General features: G+C 42.0%; 1 protein-coding gene across 1 annotated transcript; it reads right to left on the bottom strand.

Annotated features, from left to right (window-relative positions):
• Positions 1-246: 246 nt before the first annotated feature.
• On the bottom strand, positions 247-16,132 carry blvra (biliverdin reductase A). Its single transcript, XM_084008514.1, has 7 exons — positions 15,918-16,132; positions 10,432-10,555; positions 9,878-9,997; positions 7,838-7,935; positions 6,830-6,937; positions 3,672-3,840; positions 247-1,528 (listed from the first exon to the last, which is right to left on the bottom strand). Exons 1-7 carry the CDS (start codon positions 15,955-15,957, stop codon positions 1,273-1,275), a joined length of 915 nt encoding a protein of 304 aa, XP_083864640.1. The 5' UTR covers positions 15,958-16,132; the 3' UTR covers positions 247-1,272.
• Positions 16,133-17,967: the final 1,835 nt, after the last annotated feature.

Below are 17,967 nucleotides of genomic sequence, written 5' to 3'. Positions count from 1 at the left end.
CACAGACTCACTGAGGGGAGGTTTACAGTAGAGACTACCAGTGGAGTGGGAACGTTATGAAGTTTAGGAACAGAATGAATGAGTCAAATTTAGCAACATAAAGCTTCTACACTCACCGATCTGTTCCCTGCAGGATTGTCACCCCCTTTTTTTGTAAAACTTCAGAGACGGAGGGGTCAGGAGGTCATGGAGGTCGTGTGAACGGGGAGTCAGGAAGCCTGAACATTGCATCATTTCATAGGCATATTAATTTATTCACGTATTTATTAAATACAACCTAAAATTGCATTCCATACTGTAACACCATAAATGATAATGTCAGATGAGTGACAACTTGTCCTCATTTCCTGTAACAATGCAGTATTAAAGGAGTGGAATTAGCAGGCTAGCAAACTTGTGGCTAGTTGGCTAGCCTGCCATTTCAGCTGTTCTGTAATGCTGCAGCAGGCTGGTGAACGGCAGCAGAGCCCCCTGCCTCTCTGGTAAATGACCACTGAAACCACTTACGCACACACACAGTGTGTACAGAATAAACAACAAAGATGACATGTAATGAGAATAATGAGAGCAGTAGTCACAGTAATGGCAGACAAAAATGAGAAAAAAATATATAATACAATGATAATAATGAAGCGGAAATAGTAGCATATAAGTAGGACTAAGTAATAATGGCAGCAGTGGGTGTCTAGAAGGGAAAATGACAGACAGACCAGAGGGGAGAGCAGTATGTTTGAGTTGTGGCGCAAAAGTCATGTATTTAATGTGAGTAGAGCAGCATATCACAGCACATGGCCCCTGAGTAATATGTTCTTATGTATTCATTTGGGAAAATTCACAATACATGTGCAGGCAATACACTTACTAACTGCACAGTGACAACAGCAGCAAATACAGCTGCTTTCTTTCTTACCTTTCACAATAAAATCCTTGGACATATCCCCTACTTACCAAAGGAACTTAAATTCACTCACAGCATTTCAATAACTCCACAAAAAAAGCTTAAAATATGCATGTATTGCATTCAATTAGATGTGTATTTATTATGGATGGTCCACATGCTACCGTTGACCTGACATTGACATGATCCACACATAATTAGACATGATAAATAAAAAGTCAAAGTGTTCAGTTCCCAACAACATGTCATCTCTGCTTTAATTCAAGAATACGATGAAGTGACACTTGTCAAAACATACACTAAAAATGAACAAAGGTCATAATTAAGGATAAATTAATGTTTCCACCAAGATCACTTTCAGAAACGGTCCTCGTTTAACTTGAGCAGAGTTGTTGGATCCTGTCTGCCAGCTTCAGGCAGTGTAGGATCCTGCTTCTCTCTCTCTGGAGCTCCTCGGGACTCACTTGGCCATCCAGCTTGCTAGAGAAGTGGATCAGGTCCTGCATGAAGAGGCCCACAGCCCCTCTAGGTGAAGGAGGGATCTGGGTCAGAGTGCAGGAGTCAAAATGAAAGTTGATGTTCTTAGCCCTGGGGAGACCTGGGCCCCGTTCTTCAATCCATGTCAGAGACCTAAAAGGACAAAGATTAAATTAGAACAGGGGCCAGAGCTTTCAGCCATCAAGCTCCTCTCCTGTGGAACCGTCTTCCGGTTTTGGTTCGTGAGGCAGACACTGTTCCCACATTTAAGAGTAGACTTAAAACCTCTCTTTTTGACACCGCTTATAGCTAGGGCTGGCTCAGGTTTGCCCTGAGCCAGCTCTTAGTTAAGCTGCTATAGGCCTAGACTGCTGGGGGATTATAGTGACACACACACACACACGGAGAGGGGGAGGGAGAGAGAGAGAGAGAGAGAGAGAGAGAGAGAGAGAGAGAGAGAGAGAGAGAGAGAGAGAGAGAGAGAGAGAGAGAGAGAGAGAGAGAGAGAGAGTCAGAGTCAGTCTCTCTCCCTCCCTCCCTCCCTGTATATGTTCCCCCGGAGTCCCTGTGCTTTCTCGCCTAGCAGGTCTCCCTGGACTGTGGTGGATCCAGACTGCACCGATGCTGTGGTCTTGTTTGACTCCTACCGCCACTATTTTTAAGGCGGCTGACTATTGATTAAACTAATTGACTAAAATCGGCATCTCTACTGTACTACTAACCAGGATTATCCTGGGAGTCTGGCTATGCTTTCTGGTCCAGCAGAGTCCACTGAGGTCCTGGCCGATGCAGACTGCTAACTGGCCTGACGCTGGAAACACCACATTGTAGCTCCACCTGCCCGCTGTGTGACTGCTCAACTACTCCTGCTTTCTGGTCTACGGCGACGTGGTTGGGATGGATCCATCTGGGCGTGGCTGTGCCTGCTGCCATGGACTACTACTGTTGATACTATTGCTTCTGTTAATACCACCACTACTGTTAATGCTACTACTACTATACTACTACCACCAACTAGTGTTGTCACGATACCAACATTTTGGTACCGGTACAAACATGTATTTTGGTACTTTGATACTTTTTCAAATAAAAAGAGAATGCAAATAATGTAATTACTGACTTTATTTTAATAGAAAATCTTAGAACAATAACATTAATCAGTAAATAAAATATCACAAAGACAAGCTTTTCTAAAGTACACAATTTTAAAATAAGGCATGTATGTATTTTACAGCTCTGGAAAAAAAATTAAGGGACCACTTCAGATTTATTGTAAATCAGCATGGCTACATGTATGGCAAAAAGTTAAAAAAAATCACTGTGAAAATATAAATACAATAATATAATACAAAATATATAATAATACCAATAAACCAGCTCTATTTTTTTCTTCCAGAGCTAGCCTACTTTTGTTAAGAGTGAAGGGGGGTGGCGCTTGCTTTTAGCACTGAATGTGGCTTTTTTTCCTGAGTAAATGACCTGTCGTTCCCTGAGCTCAGTGTGCAGGTCTGGGGGCTTGTCCTTAAGTTTGGTTAAGTCGGAGGTGTTTCCGCCGTTAGCCATGCATGTTTGTCAACAAGTTGCGGCGTGGTGACGGTTGCCTCTCTCTCTCTCTCTCTCTCTCTCTCTCTCGCGCTGCTCGCTAACTGTTTCCTCCGGCTTCCTTGCTTTTTCTTTTTATCGCTGTTGCGGGCGCTGCAAGTACCGGTCCCATCCAAATGCAATATAGTACCGTTTTAAATGCCTCAGTACCCTGGTACGAATAAGTACCGGTATACCGTGCAACCGTACTACCAACACCAAATGCAGTTGGAACCCAAGGGCCTGGGCTGCACGAGATTTCTGCCTAAAAGCCAATAAGTGGACTGTGTTACCTCAAGACAAATCTGACCAAGAGAAACTGCAATGTAATGAATTTTGCAATCAGTCCACATCAGTTATTTTGTAACATTGTTGTTTTTTTATAACTCAACATGAAAACATCTATTGATGTACAGACGGATGGATATATAATATATATCCAATATGGATTATTCCACAGCTGAAATATTCTCCATTGACTATTTCCTGATGTTTGAGTAGCATTTGCTAGAAACTACAGACCACCCAGTTAAGGAAACTATTGAGCCTTACAAACATGGAACTATATGTTTGTAAGCCGCTTTTAAAGATGTGTTTTCAGTGGGAAATGATATTATCGAGGGATGGACTACCACATTGTTGGTTTTAGTCTTTTCATGGAAGTCTTTCCTTCACTGGTGTAGCCCGACATGCAGGCAGCTACGTCCTCTCTCACCTGTTGTCAGAAGTCAGCAGCTTTGCAGTCATCTTGCTGTAGCTGTTACCGGAGTCTTCCTCAATGGCTGCTGCAGTTATTGACAGCTCGCCGAACAAGTCGACCAACCAGGTGAGACGAGCGATGCCACTGAATGCTGGGAAACCAAATCCAGGCTTGAGAGCTCCACCTTGAATGGAAACACACATTTACTCACTGACATTCAGTTTGAATTCCAACTTAAGAAATAAAATAGAAGTGGAAAAGACATTCTCATTCAAATCCACACAGCAGGTCGGTCAGGGCGGCCAATTTTATGTGTACAGTTGACGTTGCAACCATCGTAGTCGTAAAGTACAACAGACTTGAACTAAACCAACCTACATCAAGTGTTGGACTCACTGAGGTTTCACAGTAGTGGATGTCTACCGTCTGTGGATTAGCAATGTTAACGTTACGAACCACAAAGTGACAGACTCAAATTTAGAGTCAAATTTAACAACTTAAAGCGGCAGTTAGTAAGATTTGAGATCGTTGATTCTAGCAGCCTCTCTGGCGGTAGATGGAACTGCAGGCGAGCCTCTGGGACTCATCTCCCTCACCCAACAGTGTCGACTGTCTCTCATCTGCGTGATGCCTTCAAATGCTCCACACTGAAAGGAGGTCCGTGGTTTTCCCTCGTTGGCGGTCACTTTGCTTCTTGATGACGTTCCTTCTTCACTTCCATTAGTTTGTTGTTTCTTTTTCTTGGGACTGGAAGTTGAATGGTCTTCTTTCTCTGCCTGTTGATCTTCCATTATGAGTCAGCAGAAATGAAATGTACCTGGTCAAACCCTTTAGACTAGAGGGAGCCTGACTCAGCAGTTGGAAGTTACTGATTTCCCATTCCAAGTAAACGCAGCATACTTCCATGAGTAGCTCCACGTGCAGACCAACCGCTGCTGACCGACGGAAAAAGATAAAACTCATTTAGAGTTTAGCGGGAATGTGGCCACAGACACGGAGATCCTATTTCTGGGCAAAGCAGCAACAAGCACTTTCATTAGTGGTCACATGATCAACCACCATTGTTTTACCTCACTCTTTGATAGGTAGGAACTTAAAAGACAATTACATAGATTAACATGTTACGGACTGCCACTTTAATGTTTCATCCAAACTTATCACACTATAGAAAATAACTCTGATATTGTCAGATGAGTGACAACTTTTTATCATTTTTATGGAACAGGTGCAACGTTAAAGCAGTGGAATTAGGAAGCTAACAAGCAGTCAGCTGGCTACTTAGCTAGCTTGTTAACTGCTTACAGCAAATGAGGCGAGCAGCAGGCTGGTGAACAGTGACACCGCTTGGTCTCATGGTCCTCCACCTCTGCCTGCCGACCTAGAGGACAAGACACCTAGCTAAATAGATACTAGCTAACTTGCTAACAAGATTCCTAGCTCAATATTAGGGCTGCACAAAAAATCGTTAAAAAATCGCGATCTCGATTCACACATACACGTGATCTCATTTCTACACACGGCGATTCTGAAGCATTTTATATCTCGAGCTGCATCACAAAGCGCCACATTTTTGAAGCGCCCCCAAACGCAGCACTGCCGCTGCCTCCTCCCTCACCCTATGGTAAAGCGTCTTTACAACACGTGATTTAGTGGAGGAAGCCGCCTGCAGTTGAGTGTTTGGAAAGAGAGAAGGTACGTGTCCACAGGCAGCGGTGTTTCCCCACGTCCCATTCATTGCGCCGGGCTCGACTCGCCGCCTCGGGAACGCTCGCGAACGCTCGCGAAAATCTTCTAAACTGAATGTTGTCGATCTAAAATAAAGACAGATTCAGCAACTGCATAGCTTATTTCTCGCTTAAAATGTTTTCAGAAACACCTTTCGGTGAACTATTTTCGTAGAATAAGAGAAAGTTTCCAAACGAGCCGCCATGTTGGTCTGCGTGAACTCCGGAGCAGACAGGACAGCTGTGAAAGCGATCGTCCAATCAGGTGCAGCCATGAAGTGTGCGCGTGATTGTATGAAGGAGAGCGCCTGTCAATCATCCACAGTGGCAGCCCACCAAGCGTGCAATACTGGGAAGCGGCGCGTCCACTCGCGTTTAAAATCGCCTCTGTGGACACGTATTAGGTACGTGTCCACAGAGAATTTTTTTTTTTACTTTTGTAAAAATTACTTATCTTCCAATGATAGAACTACTACTATGCCTCTGCCAAAGCAACAAATGTTTTTTTGTTTTGTTAAAGTTCATCAGTGCAATAAACATTTTGTGGAAAAAAATCGTGCAAGAGAATCGTGATCTCAATTCTAAGCAAAAAAATCGTGATTCACATTTTTTCCAGAATCGTGCAGCCCTACTCAATATATACTAGCTTAATAGCTAACAAGATTCCTAGCTAAATAGATACTAGCTAACTAAGTACCAAGCTAACTAGCCAGCCACACGTCTCCACAGCTGCTTCCTCTCTCTTCCTGGTGAGCTGTGATGACATTTTCTAGTTAGCTAGCCTGCTAATTCTGTCATTATTTAACACTACACTGGTTACAGAACAGTCGCTCCACTTCACTCCATCGCAGATGGACAAGATAACTTGCTAACTAGCCAAACATCCGTCTCCCGACTGCCTCCCCTTTCCTTCCAGATGAGCTTTCTTTGACACACTCCAGCCCAACTGACGTGTCGTCACCATGACAACTAAAATCAAACATCTTTTTCATCATCATCCATCATTTTTCGGTTGTACTGAAAACTTAATTCAATGTCCATTGTACTCCCCATTCTATTTCTATGGTTTCAACCCTTAAATGTGGTTCTTTCTGCAGTCTCCCTGTTTGACTGGAGTATTTTCAGCATGACATTTGATAAACTACAAAACACCATCAAACTTAAGCCATTGTTGTTTGAGCAATAAAGCATCAGAATGTAAGTTGGATTCTTCTTTATTGACGTCCACAGTCTAACAGAGACAATCTATGTGTGTATGAGTTCCCGCTATAAACATAGCAAAATCACGTTGCTAATCCCGCAAGACCCACTCGTAGTACGGTAACGCTTTAGGGTCAAACAGTCAAACAGTATGGCTTTCTACATCCGTCTTCTCAAACTACACCAAGTAAGTTGTTTGAGAGAACCTTTTAGTTAAAGCTGTATCAGTCGTACGCTGCTGTCTCTTACCTGTAAAATGAAGAGAACCTTCCAACAGGATCTTTCCCCCGACCTCTCTTTTCAGTTCTTTGTAGTCTTCTGTCAAGAGCTCAATGTGTTCCACATGGAGAATCACTCCTGGCACAAAGAAACACACAGACAGATATGAAAAAGATCTGATCTGTCACTGAATGTGAAATATATTTTGAAACTGTCTCGATGGCCTGCTATTAGTCTGAAGTGAAATGAGTGCGTGACTATGACCAATTCATTTTACTATGAATGTGATTTTCAAGGGAAATTGGCTCATACATGACATTTTAAAGTAAATGGATGGACCTGCATTGACATAGCGCTTTCTAGCTTGCTAGCGCCTCAAGTTGCTCCACACTACATTCAGTCACTTTTACCCATTCACACACACTGATGCACTGATGGCAGAGGATGAGTACATCAGGATCTAACTCAATCATACACATTCATACGCTGATGGTGCAGCATCGGGGGCAATCTCGGGTTAAGCCCAAGGACACTCTGCAGGACACTGGAGGAGCCGGGATTCGAACTGCCAGTCTTACGATTGGAGGACGACTGAAGTACCAGAACTCCATTTAAAAAAAAAACAAGGAAAAAAACAATGCAGCTGGAATAACGGAACAAATGTTCTGAGGTCTTATTTGACCGTGTTTCTCAGGAACGAGGAGTGGAGTGTAGAAGAAGCAGTCGGACGGTGAGAGTGACGTTCTCTTCATTAACACTTTCTACACTAACTGTAACTTCATGATTTTAGCAGCTTGTCTTCATTTTTTATCCTCATTTTGTGTGTTTCGATTTTGGAAGCCCCTCTCCGTCTCCCCTCCTGCAGTACCACTCTCCACCTGAATGTTACTGAGCCTATACAACTATAAAAGAAATCACATAAACTCAAGTAAAAGGACTTCTGGTTACTGCATACCACGTACATTTTTTAAAACAAGTCACAATTTTGGTATCATGACAACACTACTTAGGTACGAAACAGTTATAAATTAGTATCACCTTTTTCTTGGGCACAATCCCAGAGCTCCGCAGCAGTCTTGTAGTTCATGGTCATGGGATACTCGACACAGACGTGTTTCCCTGCCTGCAGAAAGGTTCTGATGAGACAGGAGGAACACATTTTCTTGATCAACATTGGTTGTAATAAAAAAACAAACTGAATATTGATTAGACTGAGTGTAAATCACTGTAAAACATTCAGTTTCTCAATAGATTTGTAAAAATAAAGTTTAGACAACAGATCCAGAAAGTTGCGACAGACAGCCAACTATGTGGTGCTCTTCAATCCATTGGAAATGACTTTCAGCAACACAACGGCGATGCACAAGCACTTCTGAAAGCGTTCGGGACTAATTTGTCAAAACGGCAGCAAGGTGTCCCGTTTAACTTTCAGTCCCGACCAAAGAATGACTTATTAGGATTACCAACACACACAACCTGTTTCTCAGTGGCGGCCGGCCAATTGGGGGTGCTAGGGCGCCTTCTTTGTATAAGACTATCTGCAATAAAAAGTAGATTTAAAATGGTTATTGGTCGGTGATGTATTTCCGACCTGGCGTCATACTTCCTCTGCCGGGGGAAGGAACCGGTTCAGAAAGAAGGCATGGCTAACTGCATGCAGAGAAGCCAGCGCTTTCTTGGGATTGGACCCAGCATCGATTCAGAGAGAAACAAACCAGAGAAGGCAAGTTCTAAGATAATACTGTATCAAGCCCTGCATGGCCATGATGAAAGTGAAAGCTCTGGTGTCAATCGTGGTGTTTTTTTTATAACCACATCGGAAAAACTGGAAGTTTGATGTGGTTATTGGTTTTTCTAAAATAGTTCTCGTTTTATTTATTTGTTGTTTTATTTCCAATAAGACATTCAATTGGCACTTTAATCTGACTCATCCCCCTCTTTGTCATATATTCAGCCAGTTTATGACAACATACATATAATAATCTGATATAATGTGGGTGAGTGCTGTCCATAGAATTGTCTGTTTTATTGGTATGTCAGGTGTTGTTGTGCAATAGCCATCTTACCGTTGACTTACCACAGACACACATTTAAACAGAATCATAGAAATCAGAAGTCATAGGGCCTAGCATTAGCATTAATTTGAAGTTGTGTTAGCGCCTACATAATAAATGCTAGTTATGTTCCACTCCCCTTTTATCTGGTTTGACCTCCAGCAACTCCCAACGAGGGTCAAACATATTTAAATCTATTTCCTGAAGAGAAATCCTTCAATAGGACTGTTATTAGCTACTGTGATCTTGCTTTATGAAACAAAATGGTTCTGCAGAGCTGAGGAGGCCCGCAGATGTGGTAGTAATCTTTATGGGTTCATCACTATGAGCAACTTTCACGATACAGATTGTCACTTCATCCATGTATACATGTTGATAATTAAATACCTGGGTTTTCAGTTCTCGAAAGCACCGCCGCTCGTATTCAGTCATTGCGAGTGTGTCACGACAAGGTTTCCTGACCTTACTTCAAACTGTCAGTGCGTTCACAGAATGTAGTGTGCTCCATCAAGAATCAACTTTTTTCCAACCATTTTCATCACATTAAGTTATAAATATTTTGGTTGATTTGAACTAAATCAATGTCAATTTTATGAGTGTTGAGCTTATACATTTCTATTAGGCACGCGGCCTGGGTAATCTTTACAGAGGTCTTGTTTCATTAGTCACAAGCTTTCTAGCCTTTAGATGTTTGCTTGCTAATTTAATGAGACAGGAAACGAATGACGTGCCACAATACTGCATGTTCGATTAGGATCCAAAAGAGAGGAACGAAATAAGGGGAAACATGCTCTCAGGTAAACATACCATCATGTTGATGATCATATTCTGTGGTCACAAGATCTTAACCCTGGAAGTAAGAGCCCCTCAGGAAATGAAATCAGTTATGAGAGATGGTGATCTAGGACCAGTGCCCCCCACACCTTTCTTAGACACTTGTTTTCCCTTTGAGTTTGTATTCATTCCCAGAGTGATTCACTGTCCAGACCTATTTAACGCTACATGGATCCTTCTTTCACATTACCTAACGTTGTCCTCATGCAGCCAATTCTCAGTGCAGACGAACGCCACATCAATGTCTTCTCTGCTCACAGCCTCTTCCACTGAGATCTGACTCACTCCCTGCTGAGTGCCCAGACTTCTCCTGTTGACAAAAACATATCTGTCGCAATATCTGACATGATGTTAGTAGGAAGTATGTATAAGTCTGACTATGCATTTAAAAGCTGCTGCTCCCAGATTAAATTGTTACGGACTGCCACTTTAACGTAATGAATACATTTTGCAGGCTGCCGTTGTTGCTGCTGATGGCGTTGTGTTACTTATACTGAAACTGGAAGTAAATGTGTGGCAAGGAACCATACCACATAACATTTGTCAAATGTGTCACTTTTGGTTTTCATGTTGGGTCGGCTCACACACAACAATACAAGTATTCTTGTTCCGACAGCAGCGTCGTTGTTTTGCAGAGGACGACGTGTCTGTGGGCAGAGACCCTTCCTCTTGCTTTTACACATGAGAATGCACACAGCAGTGCTGGTGTTTATCGGTGCATGCTGGCCGTCGCTTGTGGGTTACCTGGAGATGAACCCTCTAACGTTGAGTTTCTCCGCAGGACTGCCAGGTAGAGGAGCCAACATGTCTCTAATTCTTACTGAACCTGCCGTGCCAACGCCAACAACCACGGCTCCGAACATACCGGCTGAAAAAGAAAGGAGGTGAAAGAGAAGTAAGATGAGGGGAGTTGAATCATTTGTCCGGGATATCAAACATAATGGATAACCAAGTGAAGGCTTTTATTGTTCAAACCGTTTTATCTCATATCTGGAAAATCATAGGTGAGTAAAAGTAGCACAGGAATGAAAAACAGCAGATGTAAAAATATCAATTCCTCATAGCTACCCATATCTTAGAATGCAATCATCTTATTTCATTGGCTTTGCAAACAAGAGAAGGCAATTCAGATAATCTGTTTCTAGCATCAGCATTTGTAAAAGATCCCGTGGAGCTTGGTGCGCGGATAAACAATAGGCAAATAGCTGGAAAGGGAAACCCTGGATCTCTGAAAGATACCCTGGGTATGTTGGCCTCGATTCGTAGTACAGGCCCCAGGGGCCTATACTACTCAGCGAGTTTAACATACCAGGTATCTTCCAGTTATCCAGTTTAAGTAACCCTAACAAAGGCAATCGGGGGGGATAAGCGGTCACACGCCGGTCAAGCTGGTTATCAACTCGTTAACTCAACCCAGGGTTTACCTGTAGAGCAATGAGCGCGTGCAAGAGGCGGCGTTTGCAGCATTTGACCAATCACAAACATGGATCAGTCTACGGCAGCGGAGCGGCGTATTTCATGTACGAGGAACGAACCATAATCTTACAGAAATACGAAGAAGTTAAACATAGGCCTATAATACAGCCAAAAGGCGACAGTTTCATCTGCCAAATGCATAGTATAGTATGATGGCCCCATCATAAGGACACTACTGGATCTGACTGATTAAATTAACATGGTAACTGCGCTGACAGCTCAGTGGTAGAGTGACCGCCCCATGTACCGAGGCTCCCTGCAGCGGTCCCGGGTTAAATCCGCCCTGCAGCCATCTTTTAAATCATGCCGTCGCTTTCTCTCGCCCCTTTAAAGGGATAGTTCGGAATTTTTGACATAAGACCTATTTTCCAAGTGAGCTGGTGTGTTCGAGACGTCTGGAGACGTTTTCAAGAAATTTCACTCACACTCATACCGACTCCACAGTGCACCGTCCCAAGGCAAATCAATTAAACACTAGACTGTCGATGTACATATCTGTGTTGATAGAATAACATTTGAAACAAAACTAACCTCGCATCGCATGAATCATCCATTTTTTGAGGGACTAGTTTCTCAGCAGCAGCGGAATTTTACTTTGCTCCGTCGGACTCAAAACTCTAAGACGCGCTGCTCGGAATCCAGCCAGAAAATACACACCTGAACACCGCCGATTTGTCGGCCCTTAAGCCCCCAAGGCTGTCTGAAAAGCCCTCGGAGCTCACTCAAACACTGGGCAGCACACGGCCCCGCAAACCCACAATTACGCACCGCGAACCCGAACCTCTGCTCCGTCCGGAGAACTGTAAACCCTCAGAGGCGTTGCGGGGAATCCCTCCGGTAAATAGAGACCTGAACACCGCTGAATTGTTGGCCCTTATGCGCCCAAGGCTGTCTGAAAAGTGCTTGGACCTCACACAAACACCGGGCAGCACACGGCCACGCAAATCCACACATGCAGACTCTCCGTCGGACTCAAAACTCTAAGACCCGAAATACTGCCCGTAAATAGGCAATCGAACGGGGCCGAATTGTCGGGACTTATGCCCTCAGACCTGGGTGAAAAGCGCTTGGACCTCACGCAAACACCGGGCAGCCCACGGCCCAGCCAACCCACAATTACGCACCGCGAACCCAAACCTCTGCTCCGTCCGGCAAACTATTATAGAACCGGTAACTTATAAGTGCTAGGTGATATCAGTCCGCCGCTGCCATAGCCTACTAGGAAGTATGACACGCTGCTGCTGCTGAGACATAAATCCTTAAAAATGCAAGGTTGGTTTTATTTCAAACATTCTATCAACACACATATGTACATCGATAGTCTGCCGTTACAATGGATTTGCCTCGGGTGCACTGTGGAGTCGGTATGAGTGTTTTTAATGCAATGCTAACTAGAACAATTGACTTGCGCTAGCCATAGCACAAGCGAACTCGGCAACTAGAAGAACTGAATGAAATGTCTTGAAAACGTCTCCAGACGTCTCAAACACACCGGCTCACTTGGAAAATAGGTCTTATGTCCAAAATTCCAAACTATCCCTTTAACTCTCACGATGTCCTTCCGCAATAAAAGGCCAAAAATATAACTTTAAAATAATGAATATGTTGCTTGGATGTATTCTTATAACGTCATGTATGATCAATATCAGCCTCATTCTTTCAGCTGCAATCCCGGCGGTGTAAAACGGACTTGGGAGCAAATCAAATAAAAACATAATTCAAAGTAGTAAGTAGGCTGTACGCTGACACAAAAGTATTTCCCTCCAATGACAATCTGTATCTCTCATATAAAACATCGTCAGACGCAGACAAAAGGGTTTTGCCGGTCTCTGAACACTCTAGTTCTCCTAAGGGTCATTCCGTGTCATTTCATCAAATTTCTGAAAATCTTCCCACCTGACCATCTCAGAATGTCCTGAAAAAATTCAAGTACAAAGACACACTTGTTACTAGGACCAATCCAAAATATTAGGTCTCTACTGTCAATAGTTTTGTCATGAAACATCATTGAATGAAGGGTAGTTTAGACGGTTTTTGGCATCATGCTCTGAAAAGCCATTTTTAAACAGCAATATCTGGAAAACTATCTCACCTGTGGCCTTCAAATTTTCTACAGTGTATATTTGTTACTAACAGCCTCCAGACATGAAATATCAGGGGTGTAGCTCAATGATAACCTAGTATGGTAGGTACTTAAAATTAGGCTTTTTGAAATAAAGTAGTACATTTGAAGAGTGGCTGAGCTCCCATTTTTGCAGATAAAAGACTTCTATCACTTCTGCCTCTATCTCTGGTGTTAGCTTAAACATTCTACAAAATATGGTCTCTCTTAGATTATTAGTTTCACAGATATTAAGGCTAAAAAATGGAAGTAAACACATCTTTGCCCAACTTCAGAGTCATATTCCATAAAACTGACAACACGTATCAGGTCCAAACTTACTTTTTTTGAAAGATCATATTCTTGTTAAAATCATATTAAAAAATCATGAGGGTGTTTTGCCTCAATTTGTCGCAGTGATTTTTTAAAATCCTGACATTGGTGGGGTTTTGTGGCCGTTTTTGGTACTGCATGTCTTATTATCCTACCAGTAAACATCACAGGAGGGCAATCCAAATGTGTTTTTTACCATTTACCAAAGACTTACATGTGACTAAATGCTACTGATAAATTTAGCTTTACGAAAACATTAAAATTTAGCACAGTTGTAGTTACAGAGGCAATAAGTCCTTGAATGTGAGTTAAACATGCTGAAAGCAGCTTTTAATGTCTTATGAACAAATATAGCATAATATTGAAGACTGTACATTTTGTCATACTTTAAGTATATAAATTACACAACTAAACCAAATAATAATCTTAATTTGAGCATAAAGATTTTGAATTACAGTAGAAAAGTCTGATATAAAAGTTTGATATTGAATAACAGTGTGTCTCTATGCTCACTATGAGACAAACTGTGAGTTATGATCAGAAATGGTGGATAGGAAGTATCAGAGATGTTTCAGATGAAGATGTACTGGTTCAGTTCATGCACCCACATGACCCTGCCAAGAGTTTCTACTGGCCAAGAAGAGAAGATGTGCAATGTTCCACTGCAGCATAGAATTGCAAGATTTGACGTTCCCTCTACAGAAACCCGGTGCATGTATGTCATCAAAAAAGATGAGCAGAACAGAGCAGAGATGTAAAATGTACAGATGTAAAAAAAATTAGACAATTTGTGAAGTGACTGCCAAATTAATGAATGTGACGAAGGAATTGGATCTAAAAGATGAAAAATGTGTCATCCCTCACAGTGAGCATAGAGACAAACTGTTATTCAATATCAAACTTTGGAGACTTTTCTACTATAATGTAAAATCTTATGCTCAAATTAAGATTATTATTTGATTTGGTTGTGTAATTTATATACTTAAAGTATGACAAAATGTACAGTCTTCAATATTATGCTATATTTGTTCATAAGACATTAAAAGCTGCTTTCAGCATGTTTAACTCACATTCAAGGACTTATTGCCTCTATAACTACAACTGTGCTACATTTGAATGTTTTCGTAAGGCTAAATTTATCAGTAGCATTTAGTCACATGTAAGTCTTTGGTAAATGGTAAAAAACACATTTGAATTGCCCTCCTGTGATGTTTACTGGTAGGCTATTAGGACATGCAGTACCAAAACCGGCCACAAAACCCCACCAATATCAGGATTTTAAAAAATCACTGCGACAAATTGAGGCAAAACACCCTCCTGATTTTTAAATATGATTTTAACAAGAATATGATCTTTGAAAAAAAGTAAGTTTGGACCTGATACGTGTTGTCAGTTTTTTGGAATATGACTCTGAAGTTGGGCAAAGATGTGTTTACTTCCATTTTTAAGCCTTAATATCTGTGAAACTAATAATCTAAGAGAGACCATATTTTGTAGAATGTTTAGGCTAACACCAGAGATAGAGGCAGAAGTGATAGAAGTCTTTTATCTGCAAAAATGGGAGCTCAGCCACTCTTCAAATGTACTACTTTATTTCAAAAAGCCTAATTTTAAGTACCTACCATACTAGGTTATCATTGAGCTACACCCCTGATATTTCATGTTTGGAGGCTATTAGTAACAGATATACACTGTAGAAAATTTGAAGGCCACAGGTGAGATAGTTTTCCAGATATTGCCGTTTAAAAATGGCTTTTCAGAGTATGATGCCAAAAACCGTCTAAACTACCCTTCATTCAATGACGTTTCATGAGGAAACTGTTGACAGTAGAGACCTAATATTTTGGATTTGTCCTATTAACAAGTGTGTCTTTGTACTCAAATTTTTTCAGGACATTCTGAGATGGTCAGGTGGGAGGCATTTGATGAAATGACACGGAATGACCCAAAAGTCAAAACACCGAACAGATTCAGGAGTTGTGAAAGGGGGCAGGTTTGTGGTGTAAGGGTTCACGTGTTGAGGTGCTGTTGAGCCATTTTGTCCCCCAAATATCCGACTTTGTAGAATAAAAACGTCTCCTCGGTTTCAATAATACAATGAATTATAATACTACATGGTAACCATATCTATTTATAAGTAAAAGTTGCTGGTCAGCTAAATCTGATGTCAAAAAGTCGAATTGATTGTCAAAATTCGAGTGCAGCTGGTGCACATGTCCGATGTCAGATGCTGACGTCAGACTCCGCACAGTTGTATGTGAATCAGCTGTTTGTCCGTCGACGTTCAGCAGGACACAGGAAACAGCGAACGTGCACTAACCTTCTCTCGCGCCGCCCGTTCGTGACCCGCATGACGACATCTGGCTGTTGTTGTAGCAGACGGAGCTAGCGCGTGCCTCGCCACCTCAAGCATCTGAGTGAATGAGCACAACATAAAGCTGCACTTGGTTTCCTGCACTGGTGAGACGGGTTTACTGCTGGGAGAGGGGCGGAGCTGTCTCCTATAGGTCCGTCTTCATGAATACACCCCTGAATGTATGTAAGTGTTCTTCTTCTTCGTTTGGATTTCCGGCAGTTTAGACGCTTCTAGGCATATTACTGCCCTCCTCAGGAAATCTCTCTAAGGATAATATTATTGCTTCATGGCTTTCATATACAGCCCTGTATCTTGTAAAAACTGTAATATTGCTTTAGCAATCAAGTGGCGACTCTCATTTTGACCCAATAAAGATTTAACTGAAAATTACAGAGCTCCCAAATCTGATACCCTCTTATATAAAATGCTCCTTTCTATGGTGTATTTGTTAAATGTCATTAAAACATGTTCAACTGTTTCAGACTTTCCACACTGACAAAGCCCATTATGATGCTTTCCAATAACATACAAAGACTGATTCAACCCACAATGCCCAAGTCTCAATCTACAGATTTTGACAGAGTCTCATCTGGATCCATAACAATGTCTGGCTTTTTTAACCTGAGACTGCAAAGAGTAGTAATGTCTCCCCTTGGTCTCTTCTTCCCATAATCTTTGCCATTCCCTTTCAATACTTTGCTTAATTTTTTCTTTTAGTTCCACTCTTCCCAATAATATATTTATATCTGTCTCTGACTTCTTTAAACTTGATTTTGCTAAACAGTCCGCTATTTCATTTCCTTCAACTCCAGCATGCCCAGGGACCCAGCAGAACTTGACATTTCCACCAATCTCTGTAATTCGAAATAAAACAGCTAGAATTTCATTTATAATATTTGCCTCCTTTGAAGGCCATTAGGACAGCTGCAGAATCAGAGCAGATTAAGGTTTCACTGATTTTCACATCCTCAACTCACCACAAAGCCCAAAGAATTGCCAGTAGCTCTGTTGTAAATACAGAGCTTCCGTTTGTTCTTTGACTGATCCTAAGATCCAGATGATTTATATATACCCCAAAACCTGCTTTACCACTCTCTGGTTCCCTAGCACCATCTGTAAAAATGTTCAGATATAAACCCATACCACTGTTCAGATTTTGTTCCAATGTTAAGGCGAGTCCACACCGGACCGAAAATCGGCGTCTTTGAGAGAGTCGGCGTCCGTGACATGAGTCTACTTGGTGTGGTTGCTCGAATCGGCCCACGTCGGCGTTCATTTCAGCCGACTCAAATGTGTAATCCGCCATTCGAGTCGGTCATTCTTTTACCATTCTGATTGGTGGAGGCTAGCAGCTTGAAGTGAAGCCCGGAAGTGACGATGGTAAACATACCAGATAAACAGTGGAATAGGGTTACATTTTACATTTTAGATTTTTCTGTTCAGAGAGTAATCACAACTACAGTCTACAACCTCACTCTGCTGACAACAGTGACTAGTGAGGACAGCGTGCTCTGTGTTTATGGTCTAGAGAGGACCGGCTACTTCCGGTTTTCGTGTTTTTTGGCCCACAATACAGATTAGCGCCACCTGTTGTTTTGGAGACATTACATCTCGCGCAAGCGCGGAACGTATGGCGTCGGCTGTAATTCCGTAGGTGTGAACCGCCCATGTCGTTGTTCGAGTCGGCCATATTAAGTAGCCCGACTTCATTTACCGACGCGAGTCGGGCAGTTCTTCCGGTGTGGACTCGCCTTTAAAGCAATCTCATGTTTATCCTCTCTTGTAATAAAGTTAAATCAATATTCAATTCTTGCATTAACCAATAAGGAATAGGTAATCAGGTTGCGTGGAGTGCCGTGTTTCCCTGCTCCAAACTCAATTTCCTTGTCCACTGATTTATAGATTCAAAAAATGGTTTATTTCTTATCTTTCTATAAGAATCTAGTGTCCCTTGCATAAGACACCTTGCTGGGAAAGCTAAATTAGATCCACTCAATTTTACCCAATACTGCAT

This window comes from Eutrigla gurnardus, assembly GCF_963514095.1.
Source record: "Eutrigla gurnardus genome assembly, chromosome: 4".
In the NCBI taxonomy this organism is placed as follows: Eukaryota; Metazoa; Chordata; class Actinopteri; order Perciformes; family Triglidae; genus Eutrigla; species Eutrigla gurnardus.
This window is presented reverse-complemented; position numbering and strand designations above follow the sequence as displayed.